This window comes from Notolepis coatsorum (assembly GCF_963971535.1).
Source record: "Notolepis coatsorum genome assembly, chromosome: 13".
NCBI classification, from domain to species: domain Eukaryota; kingdom Metazoa; phylum Chordata; class Actinopteri; order Aulopiformes; family Paralepididae; genus Notolepis; species Notolepis coatsorum.
In genome coordinates, this window is record NC_140177.1 from 82,491,000 (window position 1) to 82,516,435 (window position 25,436).

At 41.2% G+C, this 25,436-nt stretch overlaps 1 protein-coding gene across 1 annotated transcript in view; it reads right to left on the bottom strand.

Moving 5' to 3' along the window:
- Nucleotides 1–25,436, bottom strand: part of tnr (tenascin R (restrictin, janusin)) — a gene marked incomplete at both ends in the record, with an annotated part of 302,941 nt that overhangs the window by 27,494 nt on the left and 250,011 nt on the right. The window contains one exon of the mRNA XM_084327726.1: nucleotides 18,077–18,207. Coding sequence (XP_084183852.1) covers nucleotides 18,077–18,207 — 131 coding nt within the window. The remainder of the gene's footprint in view (nucleotides 1–18,076; nucleotides 18,208–25,436) is intronic.

Below are 25,436 nucleotides of genomic sequence, written 5' to 3' on the forward strand. Positions count from 1 at the left end.
GTACGCTATTACACACTATGCCACTATTACACAAGCACACTATTATATTTCATATTGCACGTGGCAAAATGCAGTACTTTATCGACAAAACCCCCTGTAAATCATCTGCCCTTTGTTCATTTGCTTAGATTTTTTGTACACTTGATCTCAAAAGGGTGCTGAATGAGCTCAGTGGCATATTTTGGTCAATGTTAGCATGGGACATCAAAGATTCTTCAAAGAAAATTCTGACAATACATTCCCTGAGGTCCATAGATGTCCCTAGATACCAAGAACATGCAAATGGACATTGTAGAAGTGGAGTAATCTTCCATTTACTTGGGTATGTACTTTTAGGCAAATTTTCTGGAAATATGGCTAGGGGTTAACCACTTAAGAGGTTAAGAGGAGTACAGTATATCAACGACAATAGGTTCACTATGGCTTTTCCATGTTGTAAACAGAGGCTAGAGAGCTGATTCCTGGAGGCTCTCAGCACCAAATCTGTGTAATATCGCCCTCTTGTGTTCAAAAGGTGTAACATTTCCTGAATATGTACTTCAATGGACAATGACATAAATGTATTGACATAAAATACTTGTCGTTGACCAATGTGAGAAATATTCCACCATTCACATCCCTGGCTTGCTGTTAGCCTACGTGGCATGTACGCATTGGTACATTTTATGTCAGATTACAATGTCCTCCTCACAACAGAACGATAGGATTGAGGTAGAAAATAGCCGAAGTGACCCTTTAATGATGATAAGTACATTTGTGTGCATATTAGTGAACTTGGCTGTTACCGGCTTGACCCGCTGTCACTGCCTTGCTGTCTTAAATTTTGGGCGAACGTGAACTGAACATACTGTATTACCGATACGCCGATGAGACAGTTGTTTACAAAGTGGCTTCCTCTTTAACTCAGGCCATAGAGCTTCTACAGGATGCTTTTAATAAAAATAAAAAAAGACTGTCCCTACACTGAAGAGTGCTGATTGCCTGATGAGGGGCAGCTGACGGCAGCAGCCTCGAGGGGCGGGTGGATAAAGCCTGACAGGACACACACATCCTGGCCCCTCATTGTGTCATTTGCCAGTGACCACTGTGTTGGAGGTTGCCTTTGTTTGCCACTGTTGTGGAACTGTGTTTAATTCCACTATTGTGTGGGTTCGATTGTATTGGCCTTGTCTCCATTATTGTATGGGACTGTGTGTTCATCCTGTTCACACTGCTACCTGGTAGGTGTCTGTGTTAGCCTTGCTACCAAGGTGCATATATATATATATATATATATATATAGATTGGCCTCTGTGCCAATTGCCACTATCGTGTGGGAGCATATCTATATTATTGGCCTTATCATTTGATACTTACTGTAGTGTTGTCTGTTTGTCCATTTTATACTTACCTTGTTTGTTCTCCCCTTACCTTTTTCCCCTGATTGTGTTGCTGTGGGTTTCAATCCCCATTATAAATAAATATCAGTTTACTTTTGGAAAACGCATTGTATTATTTCTTACCTACCGGAATCTGTGCTTAAAGCACTTACTGGACGGGCTGGCTTCATAACAGCCCGGTCCAGGTATTTTGTATTAGGTCATCAGACCTTTGTATGACACATGCCTTGACAAAGTAGCATCCTACAAATATCTGGGCATATGGATTGATGAAAAGATGGCCTTTGATGTACATATTGGGAACCTACTGAGAAAACCTAGGCCTAAACTAGACTTTTTCTTCCGTTTAAAGAAATGTTTCCCGTCTGAAGCCAGTATTAGACTATGGCGATGTGATTTATATGCATGCTCCTTCCTCACTGCTTAAAAAGCAGGATTCTGCGTACCATGTTGCTATACGTTTTGTAACGGGTGCAGGCTCTCGCACCCACCACTGCACTTTGTATCAGTCTTTAGGATGGTCCTCTCTGTATCAAAGAAGACAATCACACATGTCGATTTTTATTCTGAAGTCATTGCTAGGTAAGCTGCCCTTATATATCTCCAGACTTCTGTCCTTTTATACTTGCTTTTTTAATACCAGACTAGCAGCATGGAATACGCTGCAAGTGAAACTGTTTTACCTGATGCTATTGCTGATCTGATTATGCTTCTTGCCACTGCACAAATGGCCTTCTGTGTTTATATTAAATTAAATTAAATTTTGATTTGTATGTTTTTTGTTTAATGCCCTTGTTTTTATGTTGAAACTTATTGTGTGCCGTGTTGGTCAGGACTCCCTGGAAGAAGAGATCTTGTATCTCAATGGGACATTCCTGGATAAATAAAGGATACATAAAAAAGGAAATGCCCACTAGATGAACACTGATAAATAATCACAGTGTGATGGAAAGGCCAGTATTCTGATTGCCGTCTGTGGTTCTATTATGGTTGTGGCAATACTTTGGACAAATAATAGCTTGCAACAATAGTATTGAAAAAAATAACTATAAACTAGTTCATTTTTTAAACCATGAACTTTAGTTCAAAATTTTGAATTATGAACTATGAACTGAACTAGTTCATTTTAAAATGTGTGAACTGTGAACTGAACTAGTTCATGTAGAAAGTTAACTTTCCCAACACTGTCAACCCTTAGGCAGGTCAACCCTTTCACACCGTCAGTAATCCCAGGTCTGACCCGGGTCATTGCTTTGGTATGAGGGGAGGGATTACACAGCATGCAGTACGACACAGTGACAGACTCGCTAAGATTGGCTAATTGGATTGGTCTCAAAGAATAATTGGTTCTGGCTGTTTACTGAAGAGAGAAGTTCATAAAGTCTACCTACCCATCACGTGTGTGTGTGTGTGTGTGTGTGTGTGTGTGTGTGTGTGTGTGTGTGTGTGTGTGTGTGTGTGTGTGTGTGTGTGTGTGTGTGTGTGTGTGTCACTAGTGTATGTGTGTGTCATTAGTGTGTGTGTGTGTGTGTGTGTCACTAGTGTGTGTGTGTGTGTGTGCGTGTGTACGTGTGTTTGTGTGTGTGTCACTAGTGTGTGGGTGTGCATGTGTATCACACGTTTGTGTGTGTCATTAGTTTGTGTGTGTATTGTGTGTGAGCGCACACGTGCATGCATGCTTGGGTGTGCGTGTGAGAGTCTGTTTGTGTGTATTATGTGTGCGTTTGCGCATGCTTGTGTGTGTGCAGCCTATACTAATGGTGATGCAGGTCATTACATGCAGAGTAAACGGTTATCATGTATCAGATCTACTGTTAGACTAGATAAGAGGTGGCTCTCTCAGATACAGCTTGTGCAACGGAAGCTTCATTAACTCACACAGGGAAGGGAAGCAGTTTGTCAGCCTCGCAAGCACGGCTGGTGGGTAACAGAGTAGGCCTACAGCATGTCAACAGAGCATGGGCCGGCCTACAATAGTGAATGTCTCTAACTGACTCCCCATTGTTGTAACATGCATGCATGAGTGTTACGGCTGAGTCTGAATTAACTACACTGTAAGAAAAAAAGCTGCAAGAAAACGGTAAATGTCTGGCATCAATTGTTTCCAAATACTTACTGTCAAATTACAGTAAAATCAAATACATTTACAGATTACAACCTTTATTTAATGGTTAATATTTTGATAAAAGGTAATTTACTGTATTTTTATGGCATTTATACTTAAAGTAGAAAAAAAAAGTAATCTGTAAAATAATACAGTGCATTTCCTGTGAATTTTTATTTTTTATTTTTTACAGTGTAGGCTTGCCTAGTCTTGTTTTTTGAATACATATTTACTTTTTGGAGATTGTGGATACAATTAGATAATAACATAATCACATGAATAAATCTGTTTAAATCCGACCATATGCTATCAATTAATTCTGAAGTACGTGGTTGAGTTTGAGTAATCTGATAATCACTTTGCTGCTTACAATTTCCGGCAGGTAATCAGTAAGAAAAAGAAAGAGGAAATAATTTCCCCAATACTATCTCATAAACTGTACCTCCCTTCCTCTACCCGCTCCATCCTTCTGTCAACTAGATTAGCAACAACATCTCTCGTTATGCAGATCATAAGGTAGAGTATTTGCTCTAAGCTTGAATGGTTATACAGTATAATTATTTGGTAGGTGAATCATTTGAATGTAAACACTGGCAGTCGATCCGACCGGTTGGTGCCGGTCGGATCATTAGGTGGTAGGTGGCATCATTAGTAGCTTAGGTGGCATCATTAGGTGGTACTGTAGATGCTAGATCACGCGTTTACACTTTTACATGCATCTTTAATGTGTAGGTAGTGGGAATGGTTACGGTTATAAACAACTTTGAAGGTGAAAATCATAACGAGATGTGGCTTTGCAGCTTGGCCAAAAAGTTATGACCCCGATTAAAACGCAGAATCTAGCATATGGGTGTGCACAGGGATACAGTTGTACAACAGATGTCAACAAACCAAAGAGTGGTCAAATTAAGAGGGACATGTTGTTCACAACCTGTAAGTCTCTTTGGATAAAAAGTCTACATTTAAAATTGTAAGAGGAATGTTCTCCAATATATTGTTGGCCTGTTTATTTGTTTTCATCATAGTATGAATAGAAATACTTTTTTTTTATTATCCCGTGGGAAATTTGACATGGTATGATGGTGAAATACAATTTGCAACACCATAGACACTGGAACGCCAACCACATACATGAACATACTTTTGTATTAGCAGCTGTCAGGGACTATACAGATGGAATGGAGCTATTGAGCTCACTCTGGCACTGTACAATGTGTCACAATTGTGGAAATGTTAATTACTGTGTGTGATCCCTTTTTAATAAATATATACATATACAGTATACATAAATAAATACAAAGAAACATTTAACATAGAAGGATATGATTAAGCGGGTGTACTTTGGGTTGAGTCTCGGTCTATAAAACATAAAAACAGCTATGAAACATACATCGGTCGTGATGCTCGTGTTGTAATCCACATGCTGCCACTTGTCATCACAACTCAGAAAGAGTTAAGGATTTCAACAGAGCCAGACAGCGAGAGCACTAGCATGAACCCAAGGGTAAAACAGAGAGAAGTCATATCCTTCTTCTACTGTGCATGACTGACACCCACTGGACAAATACAAGAGAGAGATAGAGAGAGATAGATAGATAGAGAGAGAGAGAGAGAGAGAGAGAGAGAGAGAGAGAGAGAGAGAGAGAGAGAGAGAGAGAGAGAGAGAGAGAGAGAGAGAGAGAGAGAGAGAGAGAGAGAGAGAGAGAGAGAGACAGAGAGAATTATGCTCATAATTTACTCACAGCATTTCTCTTAGCCTTTAATTTGTATTTTTTATTCTCATCATGGAGCATGTATGTGTATGTGCATGCATACTCTCAGATGTATTTGTGTGTGTGTGTTTGTGTGTGTGCATGGACTGTATGCATGTATGTGTATATGTGTACTGTATCATGCTATTGACAAGGACAGATGGAGGTAGAGAGAGAAAGAGAGAGGGGGAGAAACGGTTTCAGTCGAGTCATTAAAGGCGTCCTCGCAGCGCCTTAATCTACCTTCATTACCATCACCCAGACACATCAAAGAGTTTAATTAAAATGAATAATGTTGCCACTAGGGCATATTAAAATAACATCTCCATCGCATTCTCACCCCACTGCGGACTGTCTGCTTGTGTGTGTGTGTGTGTGTGTGTGTGTGTGTGTGTGTGTGTGTGTGTGTGTGTGTGTGTGTGTGTGTGCGTGCGTGCGTGCGTGTGTGTGTGTGTGCGTGCGTGCGTGCGTGCGTGTGTGTGTGTGTGTGTGTGTGTGTGTGTGTGTGTGTGTGTATGTGTGTGTGTGTGTGTGTGTGTGTGTATGTGTGTGTGTGTGTGTGTGTGTGTGTGTGTGCGTGCGTGCGTGCGCGCGTGTGTGTGTGTGTGTGTGTGTGTGTGTGTGTGTGTGTGTGTGTGTGTGTGTGTGTGTATGTGTGTGTGTGTGTGTGTGTGTGTGTGTGTGTGTGTGTGTGTGTGTGTGTGTGTGTGCGTGCGTGCGTGTGTGTGTGTGTGTGTGTGTGTGTGTGTGAGTGTGTCCGTCCGTGTGTCATTCTGGTTGAATTTCTTTGGTGCTCTTACTTTTAAATGTTTTACAAGGTTATGACGTGTGATATATTGTAAATGTTTTATTACGATGTGTGATGTATTTTTAATATTTCCTCTGATCCTTGCTGAATCAGAACTATTCACTCAATGATTCTTCTGGGCTCCTGGGCTCCTTAGCCACAAGCCAATGCAAAGTCAATGGGATCGAGACAGGAGCTTGACCCCATTGACATTGCATTGGTTTGTGGCTAACTAGCCAGAGCTAGTATGAGGAATAGCTTAGGTTGTCCTGAGAAGGGACTCTACAACATCATCATTAGTAACTGTGAAACAAAAGAAAACATAACTATCTCTTTAGGAACTTTGTTTACAAAAGGGTCACATCTGATAGGATCTTTAGGGACTTTAAATTACCACTAGTCGCCAGTCAAACCAGCTTTTCATAATTTCTTCCTATAGCTGCTAAGAAAATGACTTCTTTCATGAAATTGTGGCTGGTCCTGGCCTGGTTATTTGTCTGTTTGAATATATATAAATTTATATATATATAGAAATATATTAGGGCTGTAAAAGTTAGCATGTTATTAACGCCTTAATGCAAATGTATATTAATGGCACTAATTCATTTTAGGCATAACACACATAAAAAAAAAAGTAGGGCTGTCAGGTTATCGCGTTATTTAGATTAATTAATTACACAGCAAATTATCGCGTTATGAAAATTAACTCAAAATGTATTACAAAAAATGATATATATTTTACCTCATTCATTCCATAAGAACGTAGAATACACATTTACAGACTTTTTTTTTTAAATATGGTCCATTTGCATGTTCTTGGTATCTGGTTCTAGGGACATCTATGGATCTCAGGGAATGTATTCCCAGTGTCAGAAATATGTTATCTTTGACTGTGAATAACACCATGCTCAAATTGACCAGACCTGAAAAATCTAAGCAAATTAATAGATGGAAGATGATTAAACAGAAGGTTTTGTAGATACAGTACTGAATTCTGCCATCCGGACACATGCAATTTGAAATATGATTATAGAATATATAATATCAGGCATAAAATGGTTATGCGATTACAATGCGATTAATTAGATTAATTAATTACAAATCCTGTGATTAATTAGATAAAAAATGTTAGTCGCCTGACAGCACTAAAAAAAAATATATATATATATATTATAAATATATATATACCAGTTCATATTGGATACCACACTTCTTCTGAACAATATGCCTAGACAATGAAAATAACCTCATGGTGCTGTGTGAGAGGGAGAGTTGTAATGTACAAAAGTATATTAGTCTGTAAAAGGACTCCATTCAGTTGGATTTGTGACACTGAAGGGGATGTTTTTGTGACCCTTTGTTTTTCCCCACATGACGCAATTACATTGTGTGATTTGCCTGTGAGGGATCCAGGGAATGATCTTTGAGTAATGGAAATTGTAGCTTACCAATGTGTCTGTTGTTGCAATGCATTGCAATCGATTGTTTGGTTTGAATGCTTAAACAACATGTGGATGTTTTAGTGCACCTTCATAAGAGTAAAGCTGGACACTACATTGTGTGAGGACTCATATTACTGAGTAATGTTACATTTAGCAAGTCAATATGTAATATGGCCATCTGTTGTTGACTATTGGGCCTTGCCATGTTATGATTATTTGCAGCATATTGTTGTGCTAAATGCAGTACCTTTGTTTTTCTGGACAATATTTGTCATTTTGGTTATTTGTTGAATTTAATAAACATACATTTGGCATTTTGATAAGAGTATTAAAAACATCCCGTTAAGGTACATCTTGAACAGATATGAAATGTGCAATTAATCACAGTTAACTATGGACAATCATGTGATTAATCACAATTACATATTTTATTGATTGACAGCCCTATTATATATATATATATATATATATATATATATATATATATATATATATATATATATATATATATATATATATATATATATATTCTTAAGAAAAGCTGTTCTCCATCCTTCCTCCACCTCTCCTGTCTTGATGCCCATTCACATCAGGTAGGTAAACTTTGATTACATCGAGCATCTGTTTTCCATTTGCTCCACTGTCACCCATCAGGGAAGGGGTTTCACAGTATATTCTATCTACAGAATAAGATTTTCTATTTCCAGGTATATGGATGTGAACCTCAGATTCACCTCGGCTTATCTCCCAATGCGTTCGCACCCATACGTCATGGTAATGCACTTTAGAGTATCTCCAGACTGTCGGGATATGATTGGATAGGGGAGCGTGTATATGGTGACCCAACAGATAAAGACTTATAGTGTCCTTAGGCAGGATACAATATGTGCAGTGTGTGTGTGTACTGTACAGTATGTGTGTGTTTGTTTGTGCATCCTTGTTTTCCTAATGTTAATGAAAACAGGATTTGTTTTTGTCTTTGTGTGGACATTAGCTGGACTCCACAAGGCAAAGGGGCTATTTATGTAGGTATAGGGTCAGTGGTTATGGTTAGAGTTAGGTTAAGGTTAGGGTTAGGATAAGAAGGGTTAGGCATGTAGTTCCTATTTTAAAGTTAGAGTAATGAATTAGTTAATGCATGTACGTGTCACACTTTACCCCTGCTTGCCGCCTCCCTTTTCTGTCTCTCTCTCTCTCTTTCGTTGCAGGCATGGAGTCAGGTGTGTGGGAGTCAGGCTACCTGATATTCATCTTCTCTCCAATTAGCCCTGCCTATAAAGATTTGTTTCAGTTTGTAGCTGTTTTTCTGTTCTTGTACCTGTCCCGTCAGCATGTGTTTTTCTTTGCTTGACTTCCATGTTTTGTCACAGAAGGTCCCATCTGTCTCCTGCCTGCCTCAACCCTGGACCCCCTGCCCCAGCCTGCCCTCCCACCTCTCACCCTGAACCCCCTGCCCCAGCCTGCCCTCCCACCTCTCACCCTGAACCCCCTGCCCCAGCCTACTCTCCCACCTCTCACCCTGGACCCCTGCCCCAGCCTGCCCTCCCACCTCTCACCCTGGACCCCCTGCCCCAGCCTGCTCTCCCACCTCTCACCCTGAACCCCCTGCCCCAGCCTGCCCTCCCACCTCTCACCCTGGACCCCCTGCCCCAGCCTGCTTTACCACCTCTCACCCTGAACCCCCTGCCCCAGCCTGCCCTCCCACCTCTCACCCTGGACCCCCTGCCCCAGCCTGCCCTCCCACCTCTCACCCTGAACCCCCTGCCCCAGCCTGCCCTCCCACCTCTCACCCTGGACCCCCTGTCCCAGCCTGCCCTCCCACCTCTCACCCTGGACCCCTTGACCTTGAAGTGGACTCTGTAATGTGCTTTTCTGCCTAGTTATGTTGTATGTACAGTACCAGTCTGATTGTCAATTCAGACTGATTGTCGAAAGTGGTACGTAACTATCTTTGTAACAATCTTCGTAAGTAGTTTGTAAGAACAAATTTACGAAGGTCCACCTCCGGATGGCATCACGTGTGAAAAGGTCTAAATAGCCGTGTGCTCAGCTGCGATCCCCTGAATGAAGAACGTCACTCATTCTTAAACTTAAAGCTCGTTCTCGTACACCTGCATTTGTATACAGAAACGACCCAGCCAGCTCCTTATGAGGTGTGCAACACTGGACCGTGTGCAGAAAATATTCAAGGTAGCTGAATTGCGCTAAAGCAATTTGTGACTAATCAAAATTTGATTAGATTAGATTAAAATGTATTGTCATTATACAGCACAAGTACAATACAACGGAAATAAGTTTGGCATCTAACCGGAGTACAAATATAACAGTAAAGTGCAATAGTAACATACGGACAGGGTATAAAATATATAAATACTACTGAGTAATAGTGATCATCAGATGCATGTAAAGAGTTGTAGTATTAAAGGTCCCATGCATTGCTATTCCTTGCACTATTTGGGCAACTTTACACAATTCCTGTGAGTCTATGGAACACATCTGTAAAGTTTCTTTCAAAAAAATGCATTGTTTTATATTTTTAATCAAGTACTCAAAAACTAAAAAATTCGACCTCAGGATTTCATGCTGTTTGTGCTGGGCTCCGCCCATAAGCACTTTGAGTGACAGTCACCCACACAGTCTGCGACTGGCAGACAGAGAGAGAGATAGAGAGATTGATGGGGATACTAATTAATTTCGTGCGGGGGGGCATAATCCCACGGGACAATGCATTGGTAACTTGTTTCAAATGACAATATATACCTCTGTGAATATTATTGCACGGATCGGAATACGGGTGTGCGCAGGGGTGCAGTCGTGGTCACACGCGGTTACACGCCGTGTTACTAGATCACTGAGGCAGAAGTACGCGCGATCGCGCACAGATGTGTACTCGCGTGTACTCGCAGACACGCACACAAAAATGCGCTCTATCCATTTGTTGTGCGCTAAGTACCCGGCCACCCATAACAAAAGCGCATCTTCAACCACGCCCCCGCCCGCAAATACAAACAGATATAAACAGATCATTTGACAACAGTATCATGTTCTGTTCCTACCTGCAAGGCAACCTGTTACCTGAACCAACGATGCCACCGCCGCTCCCCAAGAGAAGAAAATTGCAGCTTCAGAAGAATCAGCTTATCCAAAGCAAACTTAGTTTCGCTATACAACCTCCAACGCCCGCGCCCACAACAGAGACAGCTGTCCTGCCACTCCACAACAAGGCAAGTAACCGCATTTAAAACAGCTTTTCTTTTTTTCTAGTCTATAGGCCCTAATGTATTTGTCCAGATTGACTAAGGTAGGCTATTTGCCTGTTTGTTTCTCTTGAAATAAATAATCGTGGCACTGGAAATAATCATGTTTTAATTCAATGTGATCACTGATTAATCTTGTACTGACAAAATGCAGATATATTCTTACAAAGAAATGTATTTGCCACGCAATCACATTGGAAGAATAATAATACAATCATTCAGTAATGTAACTTTGTGCTAATTTCAGCATGGCAATGACAGACGAGAGACGACAGAGCGCTGATAGGAAAACATATGAAGGTCTATTCAGGAAAATGACTTCATATCAGTTTTTGCTAGATTTAGCACTGCTGTACGACACCCTAAGTGAGTTAAGCATTCTTTCAGAAGCTCTGCAAAACCGCCAAATGACACTAACCTCTGCAGACAAACGTATGAGGCGTTGCATTAAATTCATTGATGCAATGGGAGAAAAACAAGGCAACAAAGTCCTTGAAGCTGAAACTGCAGTAAAAGAAGGTAAATTTGGCACAGTTGATCTGACAGACAGACCGAAAATTGTTTCCATCAACCGGAAACAGTTTATCAGAAGTCTGAGCAATAATCTAACCAATCGGTTGTTCACCACTGCATCTTTTAAGGGGTCATCATTAGTGGCACAGAAAGAGTCTGAAGCACAGTATGTTCAATTGCTTGCACAACTCCAAGTTCTTGAGTGTAAAAGCTGGCCAAAAGAAATGCCACTAGGATTTGGCGAGGTGGAAATAAAGCATCTGTGCAAAAGATTCAGGCTGCCCCTTAACAGTACTATTGATGGATTCAGGGACTTCATTGAGACTGAGAGCAATGGAGAAATGATACCTGATGGGCTTAGGCCTTTATTGAATTGCACAAAAGTAATTCCATGTAGCACTGCAGAATGTGAAAGGGGATTCAGTGCCATGAATCAAATTATCTCCCCAACCCGCACACGGTTAATGATTTCACGGGTAGCATGTTTGATGTTCATTAAGATCAACGGACCACCTAGAAAGTTCTGGGATCCAACAACATATGTCACAACTTGGCTGAGAGCCCATCGCTCAGCTGAGGACAAGAGAACGAGAATAGCAAAACCTAAATATAGGCCCAGGACCAATTGGTGGAGTTTTACTTGAGCTGTGGAACCTCTCACTATGTGACAAATAGTCCCGACTGGAAGGTTGTTCCATTTTCAACAAAGGCAAATATTGTTTAAATAGCTTTGATAAACCAGGTCTTACTGTACCCATTGGTGGGGGCTTGCTTGACTGTTTTGAAACCACTGTTGTGAAACAAATTACATTGAAAAAATTTAAGTGATGTGTACTTTTTCCCCTTCTCAAAATAAAGAACTTCAAGTAAACACAAGTTGTCTGATTATTTTAAGTTTGCTTTTGTGTTTGTGTGTAAAACAATTTCTTTAAAGGGGAACTATTTTACTATTTCTTTCACTATTTGGGCACTTTTACACAATTCCTGTGAGTCTATGGAACACCTCTGTAATATATATATTTTTTTATTCATTGTTTTGTATTTCTAATCAAGTCCTCAAAAACAGCATTTTTCTACCTCAAGATCTCGAGCTGTTTTGAGGCTGGGCTCCTAAACCACTGTGCAGCGTCGTCTTCGCCTGAACATTAACATGCAGCGGTGTCTCTCTGACATCACATATCGCGCACATTTTCAAATGACTCAGTTCAGTGAGGGTGAATATTGTGAGAGGAGAATTGGAAGAATGCGCCAATATGAGAATTTTGAGACATAGATCATATTAATATAAGTTCACATAGCTAGGAAACAATGCTAAACACTCAAAAAGGCCATTTATAAGATAGTTCCCCTTTAATTGAATTAACTTAAACTAAAAGTAAATACAAACTAAATTAACAATGTAACTTACATTGTTAATTTAGTTTGTATTTACTTTTCTAGTTTAAGTTGATCCAATTAAAGAAATTGTAACTACTATTACATTTAAAACATTGTTTGTTTTTTAACCATATCTGTTGACAATATAATTTCTTTATATATTGAAGGCTACATACTGCTACCTTTTTCAGCTTCGCTATTTATAAAAAAAGAAAAAAAAAATCTGTTCTGTGCGCATGCACGTACCCGCGCACGCAGCGGCGTGTTACCAGTTCCCATATTACCACTGAACCCCTGGGTGTGCGCGTGGGAGCGTGCGCAAAGATATTTTGACAGTGATATGGAGTGCTCCCGACTGCGGGGAGAAGACCCATCCCCGTGGCGCAGACACATTTACACACTCCTGCGCCGCGGTCCCTCTCTCTCTCTCCCCCTCTCTCTCTCTATCTCTCTCTCGCTTGTTCGTTCTCTGCTGTCTGTCGCACCCTCTGTTTGAGGAAGTAATTTCACTGCTCTGTTGTTGAGCGAATTGTGGGTGGTGGTGACTACAACCAGTAGTATTCACGTCAGCAAAACAGTCAAATCAGAATGGCTTAGTTGAGTGAGCGAAGATCTCGTGAACTCGAGACTAGACTGATGAGTCAATATAATAATTAGAGACACAGACCACATTGATATAATCCCCCATTGCTAGGAAACAATGCTAAACACTGGAAAATGACATTTATAATGCATGGGACCTTTAATAAAATTAATGTAAAGTGATACAGGTATAAAGACCCTATAGTATAGTAGTAAGTACTGTAGAACATGACATCTTAGCGTGACATCTTATTTAGTAGTGTGAATACGGGTACAAGGACACCCAGAAAAAGCGGCATGGGACGAGTTAACACATGAGGTTAAGGTGGTGTCAAGAGAGGAGCGCACAGTGGCTGAAGTGAAAAATAAATGGGCTCATGTGAAATCAGAGTCCAAAAAAGATTCAGCAGTTCGATGCTGCGCTCGACTTTGGAATGACTGCGCGGTTGGCTCTCATTGTAGGCCACCTCCTGCTCCATCTGGGGGTTGGTGAGTGTGGTCATGAACCAGGGGGCCAGCGCATATCCGCAATCTCCCAATAAAACAAGTCATTAGAATAATAGAAGCCTACTTTTGCTGGAATGATTCATTACGCACGTATACCAATTAGCCATGGGTCTCCAGCATCTCCTCGCTTGAGGTGCACAACCACAGAGCTGTTCTGTAAGGTGTAGGAGTTATGTACACCTCCTGGGGAGCGTGACACCAACGTAGACGACGTAGAGCAGGTGGTTCTGGGCATCGCCGATGATTTGAAGGTTGATGGAGTGGTATTGCTTTCTGTTGAGATATGGAAATGCATCTGGGGAGGGTGCCTTGATGCGCACGTGCCCAAGGTGGACAGTACCTGGACGTGTGGTGGAACAGGGTTTGCGGGTCTGGTCCGGGTCCTCAGTGCTGGCACAGGTCTTGGTACAACCCACTAGATACTAATTGCTCTCTGTGAATAGGTCCGCATGGTCGCGGTACTGGCACTCCCTCCTCAATGCGCGACATCTTCCAGCAGCGGTAGATGTATATTTATGTATAAATGTAAAACGTAATTGTTAACTCATTGACCACCACGTTGGGAACAGGATATGATGTGCTGCCAACGCATTGAACCTATGGAGTTGCTCACCTTGTTTGCAGGGCTATAACTATTTAAATATTATAGCTATATATGCAATACTATGGCCCATTTGGCATCAAGTCTATCTATCGTTCAATATGTGGAAAAGGAATATTTTTTCCATCCATACATTCCCGTTTTATACTGTGGTGAATATAAGTATGGATTTAGAGCGGTTTAGGGTAATTCCTGGGACGCCAGTAATAGGCCGCGACGCATATTATAATCCATTGGCATTTCGTCCCTATACACGCTACAATAAAAAATTCAAATGTATATGATCGGTATATTATGTTCCATCATGCATGCATGAAGGGGGGGGGGGTTAGTTTCTGATTAATTGATACGCTGATCAGGGCGATGGCTATGAAAACAATGCACAACCAAGCTGAAATTGACATTAAATTGCTCTTACCTGTGGCCGGTGAGATTACAAAAAGAATATTCCAATTATTTGATTGCCATCTGCTAGATCGTATGTCCATTTGGGCCACGACATAACCCCCCACAGCATAATGAATCGGGCGTCCCGATAACTATTCAATGCGATCGGGTGAAGATATTGATCCACGTTAGGGATGTCCGATATTATCGGCCTACCAATATTATCGGCCGATATTGGCATTAAAATGTAATATCGGAAAATATCGGTATCGGTTTTCAATCATTTTTTTTTATAATAAATAAAAAACATTTACATTTATTTACCCAGGTAAGCAAGTAAGAAGAAATTCTTATTTTAGTTATTGTTAAAAGTATGCATAACGTTGTGTTAATTCCACAACAAGGGATATGTAATGTTAATTATATCGACCTATTTGTTTACACTGCTTGTGTTGTTTTTACTACCTGTACCACCCCCCCCCCCCCCTTCCCCCATGCTGCTATGATGCCTGAATTTACCCAAGGGGATCAATAAAGGAATATCTTATCTTATCTTATCTTATTACCTGAAATTATTCCGTTCTTTGGGGGGGGGGGGGGGAAACCCCGCATATATCGGTATCGGTTGATATCGGTATCGGAAATTAAGAGTTGGACAATATCGGTATATCGGATATCGGTAAAAAAGCCAATATCGAACATCCCTAATCCACATTACTAGAAAACTCCGCCCGGATGACTTTCATCGACACGATATGGGGGTGTTCTGTTTCTCGGGGGGGAGGGCGGGAGGGAGGGGTTTCTCTCAGGGCGATTAGAGCGGCTGGGCTTTGCCCGGAGGGGCCCTGTGTGTTGGGGGGTCGGTGGGCGTGGGGTGGGGCTATCGGTGGCATGGGAAATAGCGGGCTTGGCTCGGTGGGGGGGGGTCCCCTATCCTTTCCTCTACTGGGCCTGACCCAATTGATTCAAGGGACCCGTGTCGCTGGGAGCCCGGCTGCGCGCGCGGCGGCCTGGGATATGGGGGGCTCCAATGGGCTTAACTCAGGGGGGGGATGCTTGGTGACATTGGAAGTAGCGGGCTTTGTTCTGTGGGGGGGAGTGTCACCCCTTGAACCTCTGATGGGCCTGGGGGAGCCCTGTTTCTGGGGGTGGAGGGGGAATTCAAGGGGCCCATGTGGATGTACTGTTGTGTTGTTGATGTCATTGTAGGTATTGTGTAAGTGTTGTTTGTCTATAAATGTTTAAAAAACATTTGTTTAAAAACTTGGAACTTGAAAAAAAATCCGTTTAAGGTAGATAAAATATATATCTTTTTTTAATGCGATTAATTTGCGATTAATCGCGAGTTAACTATGGACAATCATGCGATTAATCAGATTAAATATTTTAATCGATTGACAGCACTAGAGTATATACGTTATTTGGTCCGTTTTCTTTTTCTCTATTTTAATATTCTATTCAGTATCACGGACCTCTATGCTACCGTTAAAAGCCATACTGAGACCCAGAGAGTGCAATACCGGCCATATCCTGCTAGGTGGCAGTATCGCCCACCCTTTGAAACCCTGTTCCAGACTGTGTGTCACATCTAATGTCGTCCGGGCAGAGAATTTTGGTCCAGGCAAGTCTAGCAGTTCATCCGAGCACATTGGAACGTGTCCATGGCCCCTCGATGCATGTGTTGTGCCAGATTATGTCGGGGACCCAATGGACATCAATACTGGAAATCGCAATCAGACAATTGGAATATTCTTTTTGGAATAATCACGATCAAACGTAAGGACTATCTGACGTCAATTCCACCTTGATCCTACAATGATTTCATATCGATCCAGCCGATCAACGTATGTAGTATTCAAATGCCGTTGCTGACGATCAGAGCATCAAAAAACGACCCCCCCCCCCCCCCCCCCTTTGATGCATTCATGATGAAACATAATACCTATTATATACCTTTGATTTGGAAACAGTAGCGTGTCCAGCGAACACATTTAGCAAAATTCACATATCGCTCCATAACGCAGTTCCCAGGAATTTGTCAGGATCACTCTGAAACTATACAATATTCACGACGGGATAACACGCGAACGTATACATGAAATTATTTAATTTTTAATTTTTTACATGTTGAACAAGGGATAGTTACTGTCAAATGAGCCATAGTATTGTCTCCATAGCTATAATATAGAATATAGATATAGCAGGGCGGTCAGGTGGCGTAGCGGAGATTGCGTTCGTCACCAACGCCGGAGACGCTGGATTCGCCTGTTCGAATCCAACTCCCGGCGTTGTCACCAGCTTGGCTGGCCGTTCACACTAATACAATTGGCAGTATTAGAGGGTGGGAAAGCTGGCGGGGTGGGTCCGGGTCGTTGTAAACAGCGACTCCTACAGTTCGGTCGGGGCGCCTGCTCAGCGCGGATAGGATCTAAGGGGGGTAGTGTGATCCTTCCACACGTTACACCCTCTCAGTGAGAGTCCGCGCTGCCAGGTGAAAAGAAGCGGTTGATTGGCTAGACGTGTGTCGGAGGAAGCACGTGATAGCCTCCACTCTCCCAGACCGACTGTGGGGGGTAAGTGCACAGCGACCAGGAAGGGGATTGGGAATTGGCATAACGACTAACATTGTGATGGGAGAAAATCGGAGGAAAAAGGAGGGGAAAAAAGATTAAAAAAAAAGAATATAGATATAGCCCTGCAAACACTGCGATGCACAGTGAAAATGCCTATCTTTTAGCGTGGCCCAGTGAGAACGGGATAAGGATAATAGCTGGCAGTGAATGAGTTAAGAACATGGGCGCACACCAGTCTGTCCTATTTATGACTGCCTTTGTAAATCCTGTTGGTAACTACAAATGAATCTCTGAAAAGTAACCATTCGATCATTCTTGTAAGTCCATTCGAGCATGAGGGCCAATGTTTGTATCCCTTGCCTGTTTGTAATTCATTTGGATATACATTATCTGTGTATGTGTGTGTGTGTGTGTGTGTGTGTGTGTGTGTGTGTGTGTGTGTTTGCACGTACAGCAAATAACCTTGATATGACAACAGATATTACTGTGTATACCTACATTATATGCTGTACTTGTGTATCCTGTGTGTGTGTGTGTGTGTGTGTGTGTGTGTGTGTGTGTGTGTGTGTGTGTGTGTGTGTGTGTGTGTGTGTGTGTGTGTGTGTGTGTGTGTGTGTGTGTGTGTGTGTGTGTGTGTGTGTGTGTGTTTACACCTACAACATACTGGTAGACCTTTGATATGGAATCACTCCATATAATACAGTATTTGCTGTGTGTGTGTGTGTGTGTGTGTGTGTGTGACACACTACCACGTACGTGCACAGTGTTTGTGTATCCTGTGTGTAAGTGTGTGTATGTGTGTGTGTCCTACAATACCTTCCGGCTGCCATCAGCTGACTTGTATGTCAGCATGTAGTTGTCAATCTCTGCGATCGGCGGTTGCCAGGAGATGAGAGCACTGCGATGGTTCACTTCACTGGCGGTCAGGTTCACAGCCGCGTCCATGGCTATTGAAGAAAAATAAAACGAGAGAGAGAGAGAGAGAGAGAGAGAGAGAGAGAGAGAGAGAGAGAGAGAGAGAGAGAGAGAGAGAGAGAGAGAGAGAGAGAGAGAGAGAGAGAGAGAGGGGATGGATTCATATTCTGATGTAAGTTAATGGGGAAAGTCCATAACAAAACTATGAAATGTTATTATGTTATAATTAAATTAGGATCTGAATGTCCTACGACAATGTCAATAAGACCACCCTGGGATTGTTGTGGAATATTCAAATGAGCCAAGACAGTAAGCCGTAGGAATTCAGACAAGTCAATTTGTATATATGAAAATATAGAACATAGTTTATTTCTGCTTCCACAGAGCTCAGTTTACAATCAGACATGATAACATCTGACCAGAAAGAGCTCTTGGTCAGACATACATTAAATACATAATCGAGATGACGTACATGAGATACCAGATATGACAGAAATGAAAACAAAGAATGGGTCTATGGCTTTGTTATGACTTCACACTAGAACTGGAGAGGAAAATACCTTGGACCTCTCATATCTCCTGGCCCTTTGGCTGAGTTTAAGAGACACTGTTAAGACTGTCGCCTAGTGTCTGATGAAGAATACTTCTCAATGGGAGACATAAACGAAATAACAAATTCAAATGGACTACACATTTTCCATCTGAACACTAACAGCCTAAGACCCAAACTGGCTGAAATCAGACAATTGTTTAATAACGGTAAGGCAAACATATTATGCTTCTCTGAAACCAAACTAGACAAATCAGTAAAAGACCCAGAGATAGAAATTGAGAACTACTCAATCGTCAGAAATGATAGGAATAAATATGGAGGTGGTGTCTGCATGTACATACATAAAGATACAAAATTCATTAACCGTACTGACCAGAATCATGAGGCAATTGAAACTGTATGAGTTGACATTCTGTTTGAACAGGCTAAATCTGTACTAGTCTGGACAATCTACAGACCGCCAGAACAGAGTGGCTTTTATGATACACTGGATGGGTGTTTAGCTGGAGTTGAGGATGTAGAAAAAAATCTTATTGGGGACTGGAACACGGATATGCAACGTAAGGAAGCACCCGTCTCCAGGTCCTTCAATAGGTTTTGTGATCTGCAGCTAATCACCCAACCCACACAAGTGTGTGATTCAACACAAACTACCATTGATCTCATTCTGACCTCTGACAAGTCCAGGATCTCCAATAAAGGGGTTATAGCATGCGGGTTAAGCGATCATTATATGATATTCTGTACCCGCAAGAAGCTAAAACAAAAGGCCGGCTGTCACAAAACAGTCACAACTAGGGACCTCAAAACCTACTCTAGCGAGGCCTTTAACCAAGAACTGGAGAGCCTGGACTGGTCAGATGAGCTCAGTGGTACACTAGTTGAAGAAACATGGCTTGGATTCAAAACCAAATTCACAACAATACTTAAAAACCTCTTAAGCTGCAACGTCCCTCATATGGGAAATCTTTCGGATTTTTTGCAACCGGCACTTTGGCGACCCCTAGTGGCTCGGGTGTGCATATTTTGTAATACAATATATATATATATTGAATTGAAGGCTTATTTGTTGCCTGTCAATAGCGACAAAATCCGTTCAGCGGTTCTCGAGTTACATGCCGGTATTTGAGGCTTGTGCAAAGTACACGGTATTGCGCAAAATACCACTCCCGACTCAGGCTGCAGTAGTTCCGTCAATCTAGTTCCGATCTCGAAAATGATTGTGGATCGTTGTAACCAATGAGTGTGGCTTTCCAATGAGTAACACGTTTTTTTACAACTCAAGTTCAGACCTATGTAACTATTACGTTAGCACTAAAAGTGCATTTCTTTCTGGAATCAGAAACTTCAGAATGCCATCTGAAAAGGAGGGCTAGGGCCTCCACAGGGTGCGTTTGATAGAGCTGGCGGACACTATGGGGTTGTGACTCCGATTAAAGAATCACACAGAGGCGTGCTGCAGTTAATGGTTGTATTTGGGAATTTGCATGTGTGTGGTTGTCTACAAAGGAATACAATACAGTATACATGGACAGGACAAGAAGGCCCTACAGAGAGTGGTGCGCTCAGCCGAGCGTACCACGGGTATTGCACTACCCCCCCTGCAGGTTCTATACAACAAGAGGTGCAAATCCAGAGCCTGCAGGATAATGAAAGACCCTCACCACCCCAATAACAGGCTGTTTCAGCTGCTGAGGTCAGGCAGACGCCTGCGAACCCCAGCTACTAGGACAGAGCGGCTTAGGCTCAGCTTCTTCCCCCAGGCCATCAGAGCCATGAACAATGAACATTGAGTGCTCAGAACATTGAACTGTCCACACACACGCACACTGTGCACGCTCACACACGAGCAGCCACTTAACACTTTAACATGAGCGGGCACACACTCATGTCGCACACACGCACACTTATGGCCAAAGGAAAGGACACTTTAAATTAGAATAACAGGAACAGTGTATTGCACTACCAAAGCTAACTAGCATGTCCCATATGCTCTGTAAATAACTATGTACAGATACCGAGATGTCACTCCATGTTACCTGTTACCTGTTACTGCACAATGTTGTTTTCTTCTTTTGATTCTATTATAATTATGTACCACTGTATTGCACATCGTTGCGGGCAAGACCACCCGCATTTCATTGTATACCTGTATGCCGTGACAATTAAAACTCTTGACTTGACTTGACATTAGTAAACACAGTAGTGACGTACATAAACATAATGTCATAAACATGTGGTCTATAGCTACAATAATATTCATTAGTAATATAGTGCAACTAGTAACTAAGACATTCACTTAACCAGAGTTATTATATATAACCTACATAGCCTATGCAGGGAATTACTCATGCAATGCATGTAAACAATATAGGTAGGCGGACTGTAAACCAGGTGTAAAGATACATTCAATTCACTAGATGTAATGAGTGAGTTATAGTTATATAGCCTAGGCTAGCTAACGTGCGGCTAAGCTAACCACGCAGCACATCACTAGCAGAGGCAGCCTAGGCTGGCTAACATGCGGCTAAGCTAACGGCGCAGCCTCTCGAGAACAGAGAGAAACAACGTCAACAGGAATGGATCAATGTGGACATACTGTAAGTGTAGAGTAAGCTGAGTGAATGAATACGCAGGAACTAAACATAAGTACTGTACTCACGTGTCATTTACGCACACGTTCCTCAAAGGGACAGATGTTTCTACAGCCGCACCATCAGGCAGCAACACGGAGACCAACTCGCCCACGTTAGAGGGAGAAACTCTTAAAGGGCCAGTAACCTTATCAGAAGACTAGAGTGCGACACTAGCTTGGGCACATCACGCTGAACGATTACAATGGCATAAATCAATTACCCTTTCCTGTCAACAACAACATATTAAAGGGCTATTACAGAACAAAGTAGTCTTATTAACAGGGCTTTCCTACACCATCTTTCAAAAGAGACCAGGCTGATGCATGTGCTATAAGTATAAAGTATGTTGTTTTGGTTTGCAAAAGAAGTTTGCAGTCCTCAAGTTCAAGTAAAAAAATTGCCACTTTTCTGCCCGCTTGTTAACCACCAGGGTTAAAAATCACGCTGAGCCATGGATGCACACTGAAATACTGACCGCTATGAAAACCAGAGTAAAAAAATGCTCTGAACTTCATAAAAGTCAGACAAAGCCTGCCAAAAGCTCAAACAGTGAACTCCAAGCCCACGTGGCTGAACTCAAAATACAAAGAAACAGACTAAGAAACGATGTAAACACCATGATCAAATCCGCAAACAATTATTTCATTAGCCCTTTTTTCGCCAATAACGTCATACGACGGGTTTCAAGTTCATGCGAATTCTGCCAATAACGGCGTACGACGTGTTTCAAGTTCATATTTCATATTTTCACCATGGTATTCATATTTCACCCACGGAGTCTTGGCTGATGCTGTAGGACTCAGCACAACTCTGCAACTCTTCAATACTGCCACCTGGTGGCTGATCGGCGAGTTGCCAAACCGGAAATGCCTGTTGCAGCTTGGTCCGTCCCCTAATTCCGTCCGGCCACTCGTTTATCGTCGCAGGACTCAATACACACACCGTGGATATGGATCCGTTGCCATAAGTCAATAATCCACATGATTTGGGAGTATATTAGTATTATACAAACCGGAACTGGATCGCCTCGATCCACATCACATAACTGGGATCTGTTTTCTCCACTCTCATCGCCCAACGCTGCGAGGAAGCTGCCGTGAGTTTCAGCGTTTTTGTTTATCATTTTCGATACAAACTGCTCTGATCTATATATCACCCATACTACATAAATCATTTAACGTCGGCCACGGAATTATAAACGACCCCCCCCCTCCGTTCACCCACGCATGATCTCTACTGTTCACTAGTTTTACCATATTTAAATTACTGTGCTGAAGTCTGGGGAAACAATTATAAGTCTACACTACAACCACTTTTTATACTCCAAAAAAGGGCCATAAGGATAGTTCACATTGCAGGTTATCGTGATCACACTAACATATTGTTTCTGGAGTCAAAGACATTGAAGTTAAATGATCTTGTGGAATTTAAAACGGCACAATTAATGTATAAAGCAAAAAGTCATGCACTTCCAAGAAACATTCAAGAATTGTTCTTTGATAGGGAGGGGGGTTATAATCTGAGGGGAGAACACAATTTAAAGGTGCTAAACGTACGCACTACCATGAGAAAACACTGCATCTCAATATGTGGAGTGAAACTGTGGAACAGTCTTAATGTGGTGTTAAAGCAATGTCCAAACATGAGACAATTCAAACTGATGTATAAGGAAATTATGTTCACAAGGTACAGGGATGAAGAAGGGACTTGATATTCACAGGTGTTTACATTTTTATTTTGTTTCTATTTTATTTTATTTTATACATATATAGTTTTTGTTTTTTGTTTTGCATATATATATATATTTTTTCTTTTCTTTTCTTTTCTTTTCTTTTTTATGTTTAAAATAGTACACTCATTTGAGTAGTGGAAAAGGGGTAGGATTAAACAAGTGTATACTTCTTCCTACTCCTTTTCGAACATGCAGATTGAGTTGTTTTTCTTTTTTGTTATTGTTTGTTGTATTCATTGCATGTTCGAAATAAAGACTTCAAATCAAAATCAAATCAAATCAAATCAGTCATAACATTTAGGACCATGTACAGTTGACATTTTTAATATAACGTTGATCGGTATCAAACGGCATTTGATAATCTAATATATGCATTTATGTCTATATCTCACGTTCTAGGAAATACTGCAGAAAACAATTAAAACATATTTATACTCTAGACGGTATTTTCGTATGAATGTGTGAATGAAAAAGTAAAACGTTCCTACATCCTGAACAATAGATAATTGATGTTGAATGGGCCATAGTAATGTCAATTTAGCAATACAATTTAAAAAGTTATAACCCTACAAAGAAGGTGAACATCTCCATAGACTTACAGTGCTGGCAGAGATCAAACAGCGATGGATATAAGCGTGGCAGAGAATGGGTTAATGACAAAACTGAGGAAAACAAAAACAAACCCTGTGAACTTTGGGAATTACTCAACAACCAACTAGGCTGCAGCAAAAAACTAAAAACCAGATTTACAAACATAAACATAAAGACAGAAAACACTCTCATCACAGACAAGCTGGATGTGGCCAAATGCCTAAACATATTCTTTACAAACATAGCCACACCACTGGTTAATAAACTACCCTCCCACTCAGGGCATTTTGGGGTAGAACACATCATAGCCTACTACAAAAACCTAGGGGTCCGCAAAGACGACTTCAAACTGGAAATGGTAACAACAGATGAGGTACTCAAAAAACTGAGCGCCCTCCAACCTAACAAGGCCACGACAATATCCCCTCCAAATTCCTCAGAGACTCAGCAGCCGCCATCACCCCAGTCATCACACACATAATAAACCTCTCCATAAAACAGGGACATGTCCCCAAAGACTTCAAAATTGCGAGAGTGACCCTCTGCACAAAAAAGGCAGAAAATTAGACCCAGGCAACTACGGGCCTGTTTCTATTCTTACCTCCATCTCGAAAGTCATGGAAAAAATTGTCTACGAACAGGTCGAAAAGTCCCTCGCGGAAAAAATGTAATCTACGAATTCCAATCTGGCTTCAGAACATCCCACTCCACTGACACATGCCTTCTCTATTTGAACGACCACATCAAACAAGAGGTGGACGTGGGCAAATACTGCAGCACCTTCAAAACCGCTCTCAAAGAGCACCTACGGGAGGCTGCAATTCAAAACTGGCCCTCGTAAATGTCCAAGCCCCCCCTCCAACCCACCCCCTCCTAATGTACAGTTTCCTCCCCCTCGTATGTATATATTTTCTGTTAGGATATCTGTTTAACAGTACTGTATATTTGCATATCTTGTATGTCACAAATGTAACAGTACTGTATACTTGTATGTCATGTGTGTCAGAAATCTCATGATATATATCTGTATGTTGCGTATGTCATTAATGTCAATGAATTGAAAATGTAAACAAGACAAAAGTCTTTCTCTGGTCTGCATCCCCTTAACAATTGTGTGTATTGAGCCGTACTGTATTATACCCATTCTGCAATCTGTTAATAAAGGCTATCAGATATATAATATGTATTTGAACACAGATCTATATGACATGATAATATTTCTATTATTGTTTATTATATATTATTATTATTATTATTATTATTATTATTATTATTATTATTATTATTATTATTATTATTATTATTATTATTATTATTATTATTATTATTATTATTATTATTATTATTATTATTATTATTATTATTATTATTATTATTATTATTATTATCATTGGTCTTAAAGTTGCATCTCACTTTGTGATAAAGTGATATTTATCTTTTTGAAATCTGTGCTTCACATCAGCGTGACATTTGTAGTTTTCGACACACACATTACCATTTGGTTTCATCAGCAGTAGCTAAAGCCTCTAGTACCGGCGCATTTGTCATCTTTAAGATGTTATTTTGTCTTGTTTACTATTATCAATGACAAGGATTGGAGGAACTTGCTGGTGGCATTCACATTCCAGGGGCAACCAATGTCAGACGATGGCCGTTTAGGTGAGTGATAGAAAATAAAAGCTCTAACCAGCTAACAATAATCTCAATTGGTTGTTGTTCACTTATGTTCTTGACGAGACGGTGGCAGTA